Below are 18,002 nucleotides of genomic sequence, written 5' to 3'. Positions count from 1 at the left end.
GCATCCAACAATGAATTGTTTTAGTGGTGTTAGGGAGAAAAATGTTTTCTGAGCAAAGTGCACAGATCTTTTGTACTTACATATACATACGCATATAGGGTTGGACATTGTAGCAACAAAAAGATGTTATGCTAACTAATCATGTTCCTAAAGAACAATTCTTACACTACAGTAGTTTTTAATCTAGTTACCTCTATCATCCTCATAGTCCAGAAGTCCAGTACCTTAAGAGCAAAAGCAGACAGAGATCTATGATTTTCCTTTGTGATTATCAGTGGAGTTTTTCATCTAAAGACCCAAGAGTTAATGTAACATGAACTAACTCATCAGATTTGGACTTTTCATGGAATCATCTGGTCTCATTCCTGAGGAGTTTGCTATCTCCAAAACTCAAGATCATGCTTACTCATTTATTCTGTGCAATAAACGTTGGCTTTCAAAGTACTAAGAAATCTTTGGTAGCATTCTCTTGGTAATTTAGAAGTTTATTTTTAATAGGTGCTGGACATGAAATGATGAACTGAACAAATTTTGTTCCTACCACATTGGCACATGCTAACTAATTTCTTTTTCTCATGGGTGGAGGTACTTACTTTGTTCTGAACTGTATCTGGAGATATACATTTCTGTGAAAAAGAATTAGGCAAAAATGTTTCTATTAATTACTTGAGATAGATATATTCCCTCTGACCCAGTTTTCCTTATTCTAGATTATACTTCTTTGCTCCAAGGTGATCTTTCGGATTTAATGCATTCCTGACTCACACTTTCTCCCACACCTTTTTAAAGCTAGCCAAATTGTATCATATTTTCACACTACTTTTTCCCCACTGAGGGTTGAGGCTGAAGATAAGAAATAAGGAGGGAACAGGCGACTGGAGGGGAAGAGATAATGAGGAGCCTTATGCTATAGAAATAAGTGTTCACATTCAGTAACTCCATCTCTGTTTCACTGACAAATACTGCTCTGCATTTGTCTCATTTTATCATCTTTCCTCATTAAGTTACTAAGTCTCCAATTCTTTTCATGTAATATTAGATATTGATGTCTATTAGCTACTGTCTTATCAATCCATTTTTTTTTTGTACCAGCCTTAGAACTTGAACTCAGGGCCTGAGTGCTGTCCATAAGTGTTAATGCTCAAGGCTAGTGCTCTATCATTTGAGTCTACCATTGAGTAGTAGTAGTGCTCTACCATTGAGTGGAGTTTTACTTCTGGCTTCTCATGGACTTTCCTGCCTGGGCTGGCTTCAAACCGCCATCCTCAGATCTCAGCCTCCTGTATAGCCAGGATTACAGGTATGAGCCACTGGTGTTCAGCTCTCTTTCTCTTTTCATACTCAGGTAATTTCCCTTAGCTTAGATAATTTAGAGTATTTTTTGGAGGGTGGTACAGGTGTTGAACCCAGGGCTTTGGATATGCTAGGCTGGCACTCTACAGATGATCCAAACCTCCAACAGTCTTTTACTGGTTGTTTTTGGATCGTTTCTTGCTCTATGCCAGTGATGTGCCTGAACTGCCTACTTGGAGCTTCCTGTTGTTTTCTGGGGTCACAGGCATGTGCTACGGTGTCCAGCTTTGCACTTGTGGAGACAAGGTCTCATATACAAGATTGCCTGTTACCATGATTCTCCCAATCCTAGCTCCCAAGTAGCTTGGGATGACGGGTGTATGCCAGAACACCAGCTATGGGTTGAGAAGAGGACCCCCATAAATTCTTCTGTCAGAACTGACCTCAACTCAAAATCTTCTCATTCCCACTCAGTCTCCCAAGTAAGGATTATAGGTGTAAGGTGTTTTAAAGTATCATCATCATCATCATCATCATCATCCTTATCATTATTATTATTATCTCTTGCTAACTGCTCTGTGATTTTTAAAAAATTTACAGCATTAATAACATAAGCTTTAGGACTTTAACATTGCAAAGAGTATCACTAAGTTCAAGATTCTTTGACTTGTGTTGAAACAGACCCTCAAACACTGGCAACATTTCCAGCTATGTTGTAAGGAGAGCGAGGTGCAGACTAGATCCTGGCCCCCTCCTCTGGGTGTGTGACGGGGAACCTGCATTTAGATTCATTGTCACTCACCATTTTGTTTCCGCCGTGTCCACCTTGTCACCAAAATAGCCAAAATTGCAAGTCCCAGTAGAGTCAGGATGATAGCCAAAGTTATTTCTGAAACAAAAGAAAACTCATCTGTACTGCTTATGGATTTGGGCCAGGTCATTATCGGGGAAAATTTCTGGTCGACAGATAGACTGCTTCTTCTTCCCACCCACACCAGGCTTTGTCTTTTTCCCCTCTCTCCTCCCTCCCTCCCTCCTTCCCTTCTTCCTTCCTTCCTTTCCTCCCTCCCTCTCTCTTGCTCCTTCCTTCCTTCCTTCTTTTCCTTCCTTCCTTCCTTCTTTTCTTTCCTCTTGCCTGCCTGCTTGCCTGCTTCCTTCCTCCCTCCCTCCCTTCCTCCCTCCCTCCCTCTCTCTCTTTCTTTCTTTCTATCTATCTTTTTCTTCTTTCTTTCTTTCTTTCTTTGTTTTTTAAATTGTGAAAATACCCTACAGGGAGTTACAATTACATGAGCAAGGTAATGAGTACATTTGTTATCAAGCATTGTTGCCTCCTCCTTTGTTCCCCCTTACCATCCCTGCCTTCCTATCTTCCCCCCCTTTTTTCCCTCCCCTCCCTCTCCCTCTCCTTCTCCCTCTCCTTCCTTCCTTCCTTCCTTTCTTTCTTTCTTTCTTTTTCTGTCTAAGTGTTGTCTCTGAGTGTCTTTGCTCAAAGCTAGCACTCTACCTCTTGAACCACAGCTCCACTTCTAGCATTTCAGAGATTAATTTGAAATAGGAGTCTCACCGACTTTACCACCTAGCCTGGCTTTGAACCATAACCCTCAGATCTCAGCCTCCTGAGCAGTAGCTAGGTTTACAGACCTGGACCACCAGGACCCAGCTGGAAGTTGATTGTTTTTGACCAGTTCAAACCAAAGAAGAAACTCTGTTTCACTATAGAACTTAGTTAAACATGAGCTATTTCCCCCCAGATTCCCCAAGGAAAGAGAGAGAACAAAACAATGGATCCTGAGTTTGAAAGGAAAGCAGGCCAAGAGGTAAAGCAATGGTGTCAGTGTCTCCAGAAGCAGGATCTTGAGACAGATCAAGAAAGCCTCCGTGAGGGTCCATACCCAAGATGGCCATTTTTCAGGTATTGTCTTCAGGGGATCCCACGTCATTTGGATTCCTTTGTCAGGAGGAGACAAAGATAAAATGGCAAGTCAAGCTCACTGTTCCTAAGCAGTAAGAGCTTGAGTGTCAGGGAGGCCCTCGTAGGCGAAGATGCAGAGGGCCCCTGAGGAATTGTGTAGCTCAGGTTGGTGAGACCTGAGTGGCCTATGGGAGGTGTGGTCTAGGAAGGTTCCGGAGTGGGTGTGGCAACAATGCCTTAGAACTTCCAGAGGTTCTAAGGGGACCGGAAGAAGACTGAGCAGCTGGGAAGATTTAAGAATACTTGGGTGGATCTTGAAATTGATGTAGGATATTGGGTGGAAACTTTATTAGGATTTAGAATGATTTCTAATTTTCTGGAGATATTCGAGGCCTGAGAACACTTTAGAAGTGTTTAGGAATCAAAAGTAAAAACATTTTTTTTTCCGATTTTTGTTTTTGTCAGTCATGGGGCTTGAACTCTGGGCCTGGGCATTGTCCCAGAGCTCTTCAGCTCAAGTCTAGTGCTCTGCCATTTGAGCCACAGCACCACTTCTGGTTTTCTGGTGAAGTGGAGATAAGAGTCTCATGGACTTTCCTGCCTAGGCTGGCTTTGAACCTCAATCCTCAGCCTCCTGAATAGCTAGGATTACAGGTGTGCGCCACCAGCACCCAGCTAAAAGTGAAAACATTTTTGTATTTAAAAATAAAACTAGGATTATTCTTGTAATCATAGTTAAGATGTGAGGATTGTGGTTCAAAGCCAGCCTAGGTAGGAAAGTTTGTGAGACTCTTCTCTCCAATTAACCACCCAAACCCCTCCCCAACAACAACAAAAAATCCCAAAGTAGAGCTATGGCTCAAGTAGTAGAGTGCCAGCCCTGAGGGGTAGAAAATGCTTCTAGCAGTTCTAGTGTGAGGATTTCCTCTTTCCCACTTAAGTTTAGGTAAAGCCCTTCTGTGTGGCCTTCACTGTGAAGTGAAGAAGAGAGGTTTGCATAGGAGACAAACGTAAGGATGGATGAAGGCTTAGGGATCTCTTCACCCTACCTCTCCATCAGCATAGCAGGGCCTGCTCCCCACTTAGGCCCTGGACCCAAATGGCAGCCTTGCCCACAGACTCCCTTTCCCCACAGACCCTGAAAACCCTGATTGTTCCTGGAACACTCAAATGCTGCCTGAATGCAGGCACTAAGAGTGTGGTGTTCAGCCAGGCTCAGGGACAGCATGCAGGCCCAGAGTTCAAGCCCCATGACAGACCAAAAAACAAAAATGGGCAGAAAGAGGCCAGAGAGAGGCAAGATATGGGGTTGGTGGGTGAAGAATGTGGTGTTCACCTTGACAATAAAATAAAATTAAAAAAAAAGAATGTGGTGTTATGAATAAAAAGCCACTCTCACAGTGGGGCGGGAGGATTGTGATGGTCTGGGAACAAAAAGTGTCCTTGACATGCAGCAGAGGTCAGAGCTGGGAATGAGGAAAACCTGCCCCAGCCCTGGCCCATTTCTTGTCCCGGAACAGAAGTGACACTGAGCAGAGACACATGGTATGGGGGAGGGGGTGGAGATTATCTAGAGGTTTCCAGACCAACTTGTCATGACACACCCTAGTGCTTTGCATAAAAACTAGACTCTTCAGTAAGGTCAGTGCTGAGATTCTGCCAGGAATCAGTATCCATCTTCCTAGTTTTGTTTCATGACCAATTAATTGCTTAAAATAGCTCTATTTAAACTTGTGTGTGTCTTTCCTTACAAATTATTATATAAATAGTGGCCAACCAAGTTTGTTTCCTTTTTTCTTAAACTCAGAGTCTGAGTGCTGTCCCTGAGCTATCCTTGTTCAAGATTAGTGCTCTACCACTTGAGCCATAGCCCCCTACTGCCAGCTTTTTTAGTGCCTAATTGGAGATAAGAGTATCACACACTTTCTTGCTCAGGCTGTCTTTGAACTGAGATCCTCAGATCTCAGTCTCCTGAGTAGAGTAGCTAAGATTACAGGTGTAAGCCACCAGCTCCCTATGGCCAACTAGTTTTGAAATAAAAACTGTGGACTAAATTATGCTATGAACACACACACACACACACACACACACACACACACACACACACACAAACACACACACCCCTATGGCTTGTACTCAGGTCCTGGGTGCTGTCCCTGAACATTTTTTGATCAAGCCTACAGCTCTAATGCTTGAGCCACAGCTCTACTTTCTGCTCTTTGGTAGTTCATTGTAGAGAAGACTCTTCACATGGGGCTGGGAAGGTGGCTCAGTGGTAGAGTGCTTGCCTTGCATGCATGAGGCCCTGGGTTCGATTCCTTAGTACCACATAAGCAGAAAAAGCTGGAAGTGGCACTGTGGCTCAAGTGGTAGAGCGCTAGTGGTGAGCTGAAGAGCTGAGGGACAGTACCCGGGCTCAGAGTTTACAGACTTTCCTGCCCAGACTGACTTTGAACTGTAATCCTCAGATCTCAGCCTCCTGAGTGGTTAGGATTATAGGTGTGAACCACTGGCACCTGGCTGAATGGAAATTTTTTGTATGAAAATTGTATGTGGAAGAGAAAAAGAAGACACAAACTCTTTACTATCCTGATTAGACTTCACACTTGGGAGAATCTGGACAAATGCTTATGACACAGAGTCGGCAGGAGGAACAGATTCCAGAGAAGGCAAGAATAGGAGTTGTAGGCCTATGTGGCCTCCAGAGGGCACCAGAGACACGCTCACAGTCCTGACCTTCAAAGACTTACTCTCTTGACAAGATTGATTTCCTCCAAATTCTAGGATCTCTCTCTCCTCTCTGTCTCCTGCCTCTCTCTCTCCCTCTCCCTTTCTGCTTCCCTCCTTGTTTCTGTCTCAGGCACCAGATGACAAAAGGAACTTCGAATGCCTGGGATTTAAATTCTAACTTTTGCTATAAATGTATCCAAGCTTTACTTTGGACAAACCGATTCATTTCTGGGGTCCATTTCTTTTGTTTTAACATAGGACAGCACGTTATGTTCACTGCTCCCATTATTCTTAGGTATTCTTAGGTATTACATGCCACTATTGGGAGTGAAGCGGCTTGGAAAGATGAGAGAGTGAAACAAGAAAGGAGATGAAATGTGAGAATAAGGGAATTTTCTTATTTAGAAAACAATATCAAACCAAGAGATGTTAGCGTCTTTGCTATGAACCTGTGGAAATTCACACAGAGGTTATCTGCTTCTACTCTTAGAGACTTGGTAGAAAGTGATTTTAAAAGTTTTCAAGTCAACTCACCAGAAAGATGATTTATTTTTAGAGATTTCCTGGCAATGGGAATTACACATGTATAAGTCCTGCAAGGAAGAGAAAGAAAAATCAGCCCTCTTCATATCCTAGTGTAGTTGTTCCTCAGTGCTCTTGGTCTGTCTTCTGCCTGCAGCGGGAGAGAGTGACAAGTAGTTTTGAGACATGCACCCCAAAACAGTACTCTGGGTGAGGCCACTGTCTTACCTCCTAGATCAGGCCTCTTCTCCAGGATCAGTCTCTTGAGAATGGATCCCATTCCATTCCTCTCCTATTGCCCTATGCACCAGAACCTCCACAGACAAAACAGCCTGGCAGTGAAGTTGTTGTTTAAAAGAAACCCCAGGCTAGACATTGGTGGCTCACGCCTGTAATTGTAGCTACTCTGGAGGCTGAGATCTGGTGATTGTGGTTCAAAGCCAGCCTAAGCAAATAAGTCCATTAGTTTCTTTCTTCCTTTCTTTCCTTCCTTCCTTTCTTTCCTTCCCTCCCTTCCTCTCTCTCTCTCTCTCTCTCTCTCTTTCTTTCTTTCTTTTTTTGAGTCCAGTCGTGGGGCCTGAACTCTGGGCCTGGGCACTGTCCCTCAGTTCTTCAGCTCAAGGCTAGAGCTCTACCACTTGAGCCACAGCGCCACTTCTGGCTTTTTTCTTTTTGCTTATATGGTGCTGAGGAATCGAACCCAGGGCCTCATGCATGCAAGGCAAGCGCTCTACCACTGAGCCACCTTTCTAGCCTCTTTCTTTCTTTCTTTCTTCCTTTCTTTCTTCCTTTCTTTCTTTCTTTCTTTCTTTCTCTCTCCCTTTCTCTCTCTCTTTCTCTCTTTCTTTCTTTCTTTTTTGTCGGTCATGGGGCCTGAACTCTGGGCCTGGACGCTGTCCCTCAGCTCTTCAGCTCAAGGCGAGTGCTCTACCACTTGAGCCACAGTGCCCATTTCTAGCTTTTTCTGCTTAGGTGGTGCTGAGGAATCGAACCCAGGGCCTCATGCATGCAAGGCAAGCGCTCTACCACTGAGCCACCTTCCCAGCCCTCCATTAGATTCTTATTTTCAATTAACCACCAGAAAATTGGGGCTGGGACGATGGCTCAGTGGTAGAGTGCTTGCCTCAAGTCTTCATGACATCAAGATGATGACGCCATTCAGGTGCCCTTGGAAATCCCCTACCACACACCAGAAGCTAGAGCTTGAGAGACCAGGAAACCGTGAGTGCTGGCCAAATAGGAACAACTTCTTGCCAATTTCAGACAAGGAGAACTGAAAGTCTTTTTGAAAGTGTCTCAGTTTTAGTCATCTCCTTAGCAGAGCCAATCCGTGGTGGAGGTCTAAGGCATGTCATAGGTTACTGAGCAGCACTTTGGATTGAAGGCTCAGTTGTTGAAGCAACTGTGTGTATGTTAAGCAGCTTTTAAGGCATGATGGTACACAGAAAAATAGTACTAGTGCTTTTGCCTCTGAAGATGAGATGAGGCTACATCATAGATCTTCTTCTAGCCTATACCCTGCTTCCAAGAAATACATTCCTGATAGGAATGTATATATAGGACAGAGTTGTGCTGTGGTCTCCTCTTAGTGATCTCAGAATTAATAATTCAGAGCATGTGAGGATGTTGCAAGCCCTTGGATGTGATGAGAAAATCAGTAATGTTTAGGATGTTTGCCCTCCTGATCTGGGAGGGGAGTTGCATAGCAGAATAATGGTGCAGCAGTGTGGAAATCTACCCTAAGCAGATGGGTTACAACTGATGCTGAATGATAGACACACTATCGCAAGACTTGCAACACTGACAGCTCACATTTTGTTTTTTTTGCCAGTCCTGGGGCTTGAACTCAGGGCCTGGGCACTATTCCTGAGCTCCTTTTGCTCAAGGCTAGCACTCTATCACTTGAGGCACAGGGCCATGTCTGGCCTTTTCTGTGTATGTGGTACAAGGGAATGGAACCCAGGGCTTCACGCATACTAGGCAAGCACTCTGTCATTAAGCTACATCCCAGCCACAGGTCACTTTTTGTTGGAAGCACTGAGATTACCGTCCTGTCCACGTGTAGTTTGAATTTTTCTTTTCTCTCACACTTTGTGTTCTAACACAGAAGCTTCAGAAACTCTCATCTTTTAGTATTCCCCATGGAGAGAAGATCAAAATATCTTCTTTGGTTCAGAACTCTAGTAGCTGTATGGCAGAAGAGCTTTCATAATCTCTTTACATGAGAGAAGGTGTAGTAAAGTTTACCTGTGGATTCTTTACCTTTAGTGTGCCCGGTCTATGGTACTGACCTAAGTGGCCAAATGAGGCACTCCCTCCAGTCAGACTCTTATAAAAGAGTGTCCCCAGTGTGTGGCACACAGAGAAGGTGCCTCCATTACATTTGGTTGTTTATAAGTTCAGCTCTGTGTTCTAAGGCAAAGCTTTCCGTCTCTACCCAGCGTTATGCACTGTCCCTGAGCTTCTTTTCTCCTCAAGGCTAGCACTCTACCACTTGAGCCAGCACCACTTCCAGCCTTTTGTGTTTATGTGGTACTGAGGAATTGAACGCAGGGCTTCATGCATGCTAGGCAAGCACTCTACCACTAAGCCACATTCCCAACTCGCCCAGGAGATTCTTGTTTATTTATTTATTTTTGGGTCCGGTCGTGGGGCCTGAACTCTGGGCTTGGGCGCTGTCCCTCAGCTCTTCAGCTCAAGGCTAGCGCTCTACCACTTGAGCCACAGCACCACTTCTGGCTTTTTTCTTTTTGCTTATGTGGTGGTGCTGAGGAATTGAACCCAGGGCCTCAGGCATGCAAGGCAAGCACTCTACCACTGAGCCACCTTCCCAGCCCAACCCAGGAGATTCTTAAGTGAAGCTGCTGTCTGTACTGCCCAAATTCAAGCATTCTCCATAGTCGGACAGTTTAACTTGGTTCATTGCTCCTAAAAACAGAAATCAAAACAAAACACACAAAGCTTCATGCTATCATATCCCAGAGGCATGATTGGTGTTAGCACCCACTTTAGGTATGGTACTTCCATCAATCCTTCCTTCCCTCCTCCCTCTCTCCCCCTTTCCCCATAGTCTTTCGCCCCTCTCCCCAGCTAACTTTTGGTCTGAAACAGGGACTTGAACTCAGTACCTGACACTTTTACTCACTGGCTAAGTGTTCTACCAACTGAACCATGCCTCCAACCCCAGTTCTTTTCTCATTAATGTGCTTCAACTACTCCTAAGTATATTCCTTTCTAGAATTTGGATTGGGAGAGAGAGTAATTGGATTCACGAGAGAGTAAATTGAATAATATTCTCAAAAACTTAAAATTTTATTCTGCTCACTTAAGAGACTTCTGGAATAAATGGATAAAATAATTCTTAAGGAAATTTGCTTCTTGAAATAACAAATAAATGAAGAGTCTGGTATTAAATGCTGAGCTACATATTCCCTATCTGGCACCCTTTAGGAGGGCCCTTTCCCTAGCAACAGCTGTGTCATCTCAAAAGAATTTTCTGATTGGCTACTGCTCCACTGATTTGAACTTTAATTCTCTTATCTTTATTCTTTTCTAGTCTGTCTCTCTTGAGAGCTCTGCGGGTCCCCATCACAACACCCAGGAAGAAATGGCCTTAAATGGAGTCCTGTTAGAAATTTTCTTCATGGCTATCCTGATGAGCCCTCAGGAGTCATGGGCTATCAAAGGTAAGTCCTGAGAGAAAAACTAGGGACAGTAGACGAAGCTCTTGAGAAATGAACTGTGGACATTTGCAGGACAATCTTTGGCTTAAATAGGAAACTATTAAAAATTGAAGTAAGTCAAATTTAGTTTATTTGCACAAAACTAAACTGGGTAGTGATACTTTTGACTTGGTATAAGCCAAAGTTACAGAGGGTGGGGGAAATACTACGGATAGGCATTAACAGATTTTATTTGTGGGCTTTAATTTTTCTTTCTGGAACATTAGTAAAATTAAAAATTAGAAATCTCAGGTTGGCACTAGTGGCTCATGCCTGTAATCTTAGCTACTTAGGAGGCTGAGTTCTGAAGATCAAGATTTGAAGCCAGCTTGGGCAGGAAAGTCCCTGAGGCTCTTATCTACAATAAACTACCAAAAAAAAAAAAAAGCCAGAAGCAGAGCTATGGCTCAAGTGGTAGAGTGCTAGCCTTGAGCAAGAGAAGCTCAAGGACAGTGCTCAGGCCCTGAGATCAAGCTCCAGGACTGGCTCTTCTCCCCCCACCCCGCCAAAACTTAGAAACCTCACCATAAATTTTAGAATTAAATGAAAAAAAAAAAGTATGAAAAGTTCTTAGCACTTATCTTAGCTGAATCATGGCATTAATTTTTTTTAATCTGTATTGTAAAAGTGATGCACAGAGGGATTACAGTTATATAAGTCAGGTAATGAATATATTTCTTTTTGAATAGTGCTTCTTTTTTGCATTTTCTTTTAGGTTTTCACCCCTGCCCCCCTTTCTCCCAAGTTTTTAATTTTTTTTATTATCTTTAAGTGGTTGTACAAAAAAGTTTCCATTCTACAAAACAGTATATGAATACAGTGTCTGATAACATTGCCACCCATTGCTCCTAACCCACCCCTTCTCTCACTTTTATTTTCTTCTCCTCCTCCTCCTCCTCCTCCTCCTTCTCCTCCTCCTCCTCCTCCTTCTTCTTCTTCTTCTTTCTCCTCCTCCTCCTCTTTCCCTCCCTCCCTCCCTCCCTCCCCCACCCTCCTCCTCGTCAGTTAAAGAGTTTGAACAGTCTGGGCACTGCTGGCTCAGGCCTGTAATCCTAGCTACTCAGGAGACTGAGATCTGAGGATCACGGTTCAAAGCCAGCCTGGGCAGGAAAGTCCGTGAAACTCTTATCTCCAATAAATACTCAGAAAACGGGAAGTGGCGCTGTAGCTTAAGTGGTAGAGCACTGGCCTTGAACTGAAGAGCTGAGGGACAGTGCTCAGGCCCAGAGTTCAAGCCCCACAACTGACCTCCCCTCCCAAAAAAAAGAGTTTGGGGGCTGGGAAGGTGGCTTAATGGTAGAACGCTTGCCTTGCATGCATGAGGCCCTGGGTTCGATTCCTCAGCACCACATAAGCAGAAAAAAAAATCTGGAAGTGGTACTGTGACTCAAGGGTAGAGTGCTTGCTTTGAACTGAAGAGCTGAGGGACAGCGCCCAGGCCCAGAGTTCAGGCCCCACGACCGGACCTCCCCCCCCCCAAAAAAAAGAGTTTGAACTCAGGGCCTGGGTGCTGTCCTTGAGCTCTTTTGCTCAAGGCTAATGCTCTGCTACTTTGAGCCACAGCTGTACTTCCAGTTTTCATGTGGTTTGGCTTTGAACTGTAACCATCTGATCTCAGCCTCCTGAGTAACTAGGAGTACAGGCTTGAGCCACCAGCACCCAGCCAGTCAGCATATTTTGAACATAAGCAATGAATGTATTAAAGATCACTAGAAAGAAAAGTCATCCAAAAGCAACAAGGGAAGGAGAAGGGCAGACATTTAATTTAATAGTATTTGGAACAGTGCTAGCTACTCCTGCCTCATTCTACAGTAGCTCTTGTAAGATCTATGGCTATTTAGAAATATTTCCAAAAGAATAGGACAACAAATAAATGGAGCTTCTGCTATCATTCTCTGTCATCTCCAGAGCAAACATTTATGCTATTGTATATGTATATTAAATTAGTTTAGAATATAATTAGTATATATAATTTAGCATACATATTACTATATAATGTATAATACATATATACACTAAATTAGTTTAGAATATAGCCAAATTTAGTTTACTTGGACAAAACTAAGATGGGTAGCAATACTTTTGGCTTGGTTTGAGCCAAAGTTACAGAGGGTGGGGAAATATTATGGATAGGCATTAACAAATGTTATTTGTGGGCTTTAATTTTTCTTTCTGGAACATTAGTAAAATTGAAAATTAGAAACCTCTATCTGGGCACTATATATATATGTATATATATATATATCTTATACCTAGACTATATATAAACTAAATTTCAGTGCTCTCATAGATAGAAAGAGTGAATGAGAGTATTTTTGTTCACGCAGAGGTATCCCTTCAGATATTTGCAGGTAGAATGAAAATAACCCAGATCTCAGATCCATAATATGAAGTATACATTTTTACTGCCCAGGAAAGACACAAGCTCTTTCCTTGGGTTGGGAAAAGGCAGTTAGAAAATCTGTGTATAGGGCTGGGAAGTTGGCTCAGTGGTAGAGCGCTTGCCTTGCATGCATGAGGCCCTGGGTTCAATTCCTCTGCACCACATAAGCAAAAAAGAAAAAAGCCAGAAGTGGTATGTGGCTCAAGTGGTAGAGCGCTAGCCTTGAGCCTTGAGCTGAGGGACAGCGCCCAGGCCCAGAGTTCAGGCCCCACGACTGGACACCCTCCCCCCCCCCCCCAAAAAAAAAGAAAATCTGTGTATAGAGGCAAATGCTAAATTAGTCCCTAGGTATATGAATATACAATCAGACTTTTTTTTAATTTTATTTTATTTTATTTGAGAACATACTGTACAGAGGGGTTACAATTACATGGGCAGGATAATGCATACATTTCTTACCAAGCATTGCAGCCTCCTCCTTTGTTTACCCTTCACATCCCTTCCCAGCCTCCCCCCTCCCCTACAATCAGACTTTTAAATCACTCACTTTTTCCTCTGAAGACATAAGTGGAGAAACCACCTGTCTATCAGCCATACATGGTTAATCAAGTTGACTATTTTCAAGTTGATTTTTCCTGTATTTGGTTAGACTCAGTGTGAATCATGAGAGAATAGAACCTTCAACGAGAGTCTCAATCCAAGTAGCATTAAGATAGGTATCAAGTTGCTGAAGCCAATCTAGAGCCAATCTTTTACACAGAGGTAGTATTCACGGTAGGGCTTGGGACCCATGAAAGCCAGCACTCTACAACACTACAAGGTCTTAATCTCAATTTCACGGGCTCCTCAGATCACCCTCCCCCCCCCCCCCACCGCCCCACCCCGTTGTATTTCCCCTAAGTCTTGTCTTTAAATACAATGTGATCAGTGCTTGCTTAGAGGGCTTTGGATGTAGTAAGAAATTACTTATTTAAAACCTGCAGTAGAAATGAACCATAGCAGCAGAATTGGAAAAGCTACACATAAATAGCTAGAAATAATCTAGGTAAGAAACTGAATGAATTTCAATATTATTGATTCTACAGCTCTGATCTCTCCTTCCATTTACCCTCTCTAACCAATCCCTGCTGTGTTTTATTGTTGTTGTTGTTTTCAACCTTCCAGCTTTACTCAGTAAGGATGCCCGTTATCTGCCACTCATCCCAACTCTCCCTCTTCCTTGATTCCACTTGGCCCATTCCCTCTCCATCATCTCCTACCCATATGGCATATGTGTTCTTGTCTCCTCTTGATTCCCTCCTCAACTCCCTTTCCTGTCTTTTCAGAGGAACATAAGATCATCCAGGCGGAGTTCTATCTGCTTCCTGACCAAAGAGGAGAATTCATGTTTGACTTTGATGGTGATGAGATTTTTCACGTGGATATAGCAAAGAAAGAGACGGTTTGGAGGCTTAAAGAATTCGGACAGTTTGCCAGCTTTGAAGCTCAGGGTGCCTTGGACAACATAGCTGTGGACAAAGCCAATCTGGACATCATGATGAAGCGCTCCAACTACACTCCAGATGCCAATGGTACTGCCTCTCGACTGCACTCCCGGATGTGGGCATCCATAGCTTTAAAATAGATACTTCAGCAATGTCTGCCATATTATCATGACTCTCGCTCTGAGGCCTACCCATGCCTCAGAAAACCCTATATTCTCATGGGACAAGCCCAAGAATTTTCTAATAGTTATCCTTCCTTAATATCTCTGCCATACATGAGCACTCACTGCTCTGAGTCTATAGGGTATGTATGTGTGGTGGTGGTGGTGGTGGGGAGATGGATTAAAAATTAGGTTCTTGGATATTTTATATACTTCAAGCTTGGCTCTAGAAGATCAGAGATAGGCATTGGCGAATGGGGCATACACTTCTCAGGGCCTAATTCCAACTGCTGCTTCAGATATGTTTGTACCGCAAGTCAGTGTAGAAGGTCGAGACTGAGAAGCAAGCCTAAAGATAGGAAGCTAATGTCTGTCATGTGTCCTCCAGTGGCTCCAGAGGTGACCGTGCTGTCCAGCAGCCCTGCAGAAGCAGGGGAGCCCAACGTCCTCATCTGTTTCGTCGACAAGTTCTCTCCTCCAGTGGTCAACGTCACCTGGCTGAAAAACAGCAAACCAGTTACCATGGGGGTGTCAGAGACAGTCTTCTTCCCCAGGGACGACAACCTTTTCCGCAAATTCTACTACTTACCCTTCCTGCCCTCCACGGAAGATGTTTATGACTGCAAAGTGGAGCACTGGGGGCTGGATGAACCTCTTCTCAAGCACTGGGGTATGCAAACACCCTTCAATTCCCTGCCTATTCTAAGGTTTTCCTCCCTTGATGCTTGTGACTAGGCCCTCAGAATTTAGTGTTTCATAAGCTCTGCTGTAATTTCACACTCCTCCCCGCTTAGATCTACAATTGCCTCGACACCGAATTCTATTTTTCTCTTCTTTCATTTATTGATCACTAGTGTTCAAATGGGCCCTCCCTCCTTTTACTACTACCTATTCTTTTCTTTCCCTCCAGAGTTGGACCAGCCAGCTCCCCTCTCAGAAACCACAGAGAATGCCGTGTGCGCCCTGGGCCTGATTGTGGGTCTGGTGGGCATTGTTGTTGGAACCATTTTTATCATCAAGGGTGTACACAAAGGCAATAAACAACGCCGAGGACCTCTGTGAGACCTATGGAGGTGGGTTTGGTATGGCCAGAAGAAGACAGTATGGTGGTGTCTGAAGGAGGGAAACACATGTGACACTACACAGGGAAAGAAAAATTGGACTTCTTGATTTCTTTTTGCTAGAAGAAATCAGGCAATGGTATCATCTGGTTTCCCATAGCCTTGGGCTCTGTCATCACTTCCCATAGATGTAATTCCAAACCAACCTTCAGTCTCAAGACCAGTGGATGTTAGAATACTGCATCCTGATTATTTAGGCAGGGAACCTCAAGGTTTAGGCACTTATTGAATTGTGTTTTCTAAGGCAGCCCATCAACTTCAAAGCATTTCCAGAGCCTGACATCTTTAGAGTTAGGGTGAGTTCCTGGCATGAAATGGAAATCCCTTAACAGTCAAGGGCTATTTCTGATCTTAGAAGTTTTTTTTTGTTTTTGATAGGCTATATGTCTTGAACTCTGGGCCTGGGCACTGTCCCTTAGCTCTTCAGCTCAAGGCTAGCACTCTACCACTTGAGCTACAGCACCACTTCCAGTTTTCTGGTGGTTTATTGGAGATAAGAGTCTTTCGGACTTTCCTGCCTGAACTGGCTTTGAACCACAATTCTCAGATCTCAGCCTCCTGAGTATCGAGAATTACAGGCATGAGCCACCAGTGCCCGGCCTTAGAAGATCTTTTAAAAGAAAAGCTTAAGGCAGGCACTGGTGGCTTATGTCCACAACCCTAGCTATTTAGGAGGTTGAGATCTTGAAGATCAAGGTTTGAAGACAGCTGGGGCAGACAACTCTGAGAAACTTAAATCTTCAATTAACAAGTAAAAAATGCTGAAAGTGGAGATGTGGCTCATGTGATAAAACACCAGCCTTGGGGGTAAAAGCTAAGGAAGAGCATAAGATCCTGAGTTCAAACTAGTATTGGCACAAAAGAGAGAGAAGGAGAAAAGGAGGGAGAGGGAGGGAAGGAGGGAGAGAGAATAAGAGAGAGAGGGGGACAGGGAAAGAGAGAGAGATAAAGGTCATACAAACTTGAAAAGTAGGGTTTACAATTCACGTTGGTAATGTTACATTTGACATTTCCAAAGTCAAATGATTAGGAGGATTGGGGAATATCTGAAAGAAAGAGCTCAGAATATTCATCTTAAGCTTCTTAGTAACTAACTTTATGTGTCTCATTACAGGTAAAACCTATCTTAGAGGTTCAGTGAAGAAATTTCTGCTTTCAAAGCTTTCCAAAGCTGATAAATGTCCAGCTGTTCGCATCACTGAAAATAGGTACCTTCAGCATTTTCTAACCCCTAAACATCAAGAGTAGAGATGTCTTCCCCAGTCTCATCCTAGCCTGACAGAGAACTGGGTGCTTGTCCACCACGGCTTCCCTCGTCTGCTCTCCCTCCATTTCCTCTTTTATCATTGCCATGTCATTCCTCTCTGATCAATTCCATAATGTCTGTCTCCACTATGGAACATGTTGAGCATTACATGGAGAAAACTTGCATGCATTTCTTTGAATTATGATTTGTCTACCTGCAATAAACTTTTTTTGTGGTGTTTTTTTCATGTCTGATTCAGTTCTTAGTGGGATTGGGGTGGGGAAGGGTGGAAGGGTTCTGAAAAACATACATGGTCAGTTGGGTGCCAGCGGCTCATGCCTGTAATCCTAGCTGTTCAGGAGGCTGAGATCTGAGGATGGTGGTTTGAAGCCAGCCTAGCCAGAGAAGTCCTCATGAGACTCTTATCTCCAATTAGTCACTTAAAAACTGGAAATGGAGCTATGGCTCAAAGTGGTAGGTACTAGTCTGAGCAAAAGAGTTTAGGGGCAGTGCCCAGGCCTTGAGTTCAAGCCCTACAACCAACCAAAATATCCCATATATATAATATGTGTATATTATATATATATATATATATATTCCTTCCATCCTGAAATATCTGGCTGCTGAATGTATCTAAAAGATGTGAAATTAACCAGAAATACCCAGGTTTATTAGGGTTTGTTCTCATTTCAAGCATCTTGAGAATATTGAGGATGCAATTTAGGCACATTTGTATAACTTTTATTCTAAAATAAGCAAGGTATGCAATTGAGAACACAGTAAAATGTACAGAAGTATAGAAAAAAAAATCTGTCTAAATTTATGTTCTTCCATGTAAGAAAGGTTGTTTAATGGACTTTACTTTTCCCCCCTATTTACTTCTTAACTGTTTTTTTAAAGGTGATGTATAGAGGGGTTACAGTTACATACGTCAGGTGAGTACATTTCTTAGACTTTGCTTCTTAGAGCCATTTTAAGTTCACACAAAACTTGTGGAGAAAGTATAAGGAGCTGTGATTAGCCCCTTCTGTAACTGTACCCTCCCCTCAGGTTGCTCCTGTTATTTAAATCTTGTGTTAGTATTCTACATTTGTTACAACAGATTAACTAATAATGCTATTTATTATGAACCAAAATCCATAGTTCACTATGTATTATACAGTTCTGATAAGTATATGAAGTCATATAACTGTTATTATAGTGTCACACAGGTCATTTTATTGACCTGAAATATTGTTGTGTTGTGAAATAATCCTCCTTTCTCCCCTCCTATTTCTTGTCCTTAAAACTGTATAGATAATCCCAGCTTCTCAGGAGGCTGAGATCTGAGGATCATAGTTCAGAGTCAGCCTGGGCAGGAAAGTCTGTGAGATTCTTATTTCTCGATTAACCACCAAAAAGCTGGCAGTGGAGTTGTAGCACAAGTGG

The 18,002-nt window shown here is 43.1% G+C and overlaps 1 protein-coding gene across 2 annotated transcripts; it reads left to right on the top strand.

Annotated features, from left to right (window-relative positions):
* The first annotated feature begins 10,001 nt into the window (after positions 1-10,001).
* Positions 10,002-16,821, top strand: LOC122111156 (HLA class II histocompatibility antigen, DR alpha chain). 2 transcript variants are annotated; one of them, XM_042683894.1, is made up of 5 exons: positions 10,002-10,143; positions 13,888-14,133; positions 14,596-14,877; positions 15,118-15,290; positions 16,449-16,821. In XM_042683894.1, the coding sequence occupies exons 1-4, from the start codon at positions 10,065-10,067 to the stop codon at positions 15,267-15,269; spliced, it is 759 nt and encodes a 252-aa protein (XP_042539828.1). In that variant the 5' UTR covers positions 10,002-10,064; the 3' UTR covers positions 15,270-15,290; positions 16,449-16,821. The 2 variants fall into 2 exon arrangements, with proteins under 2 accessions (XP_042539828.1, XP_042539827.1); XM_042683893.1 differs by having other exon boundaries at positions 10,003-10,143; positions 15,118-15,280; positions 16,443-16,821.
* The last annotated feature ends 1,181 nt before the right edge of the window (positions 16,822-18,002 follow it).

The sequence above is a fragment of the Dipodomys spectabilis genome, unplaced genomic scaffold (assembly GCF_019054845.1).
Source record: "Dipodomys spectabilis isolate Male_0828 unplaced genomic scaffold, ASM1905484v1 ptg000085l, whole genome shotgun sequence".
Classification (NCBI taxonomy): Eukaryota; Metazoa; Chordata; class Mammalia; order Rodentia; family Heteromyidae; genus Dipodomys; species Dipodomys spectabilis.
This window is presented reverse-complemented; position numbering and strand designations above follow the sequence as displayed.

Coding starts and splice junctions, on each gene's coding strand:
- LOC122111156 (XM_042683894.1), top strand. CDS start 10,065: ATGGCCTTAAATGGAGTCCTGTTAGAAATTTTCTTCATGGCTATCCTG. Junction 10,144..13,887: donor GGAGTCATGGGCTATCAAAG/GTAAGTCCTGAG, acceptor CTGTCTTTTCAG/AGGAACATAAGATCATCCAG. Junction 14,134..14,595: donor CTACACTCCAGATGCCAATG/GTACTGCCTCTC, acceptor TGTGTCCTCCAG/TGGCTCCAGAGGTGACCGTG.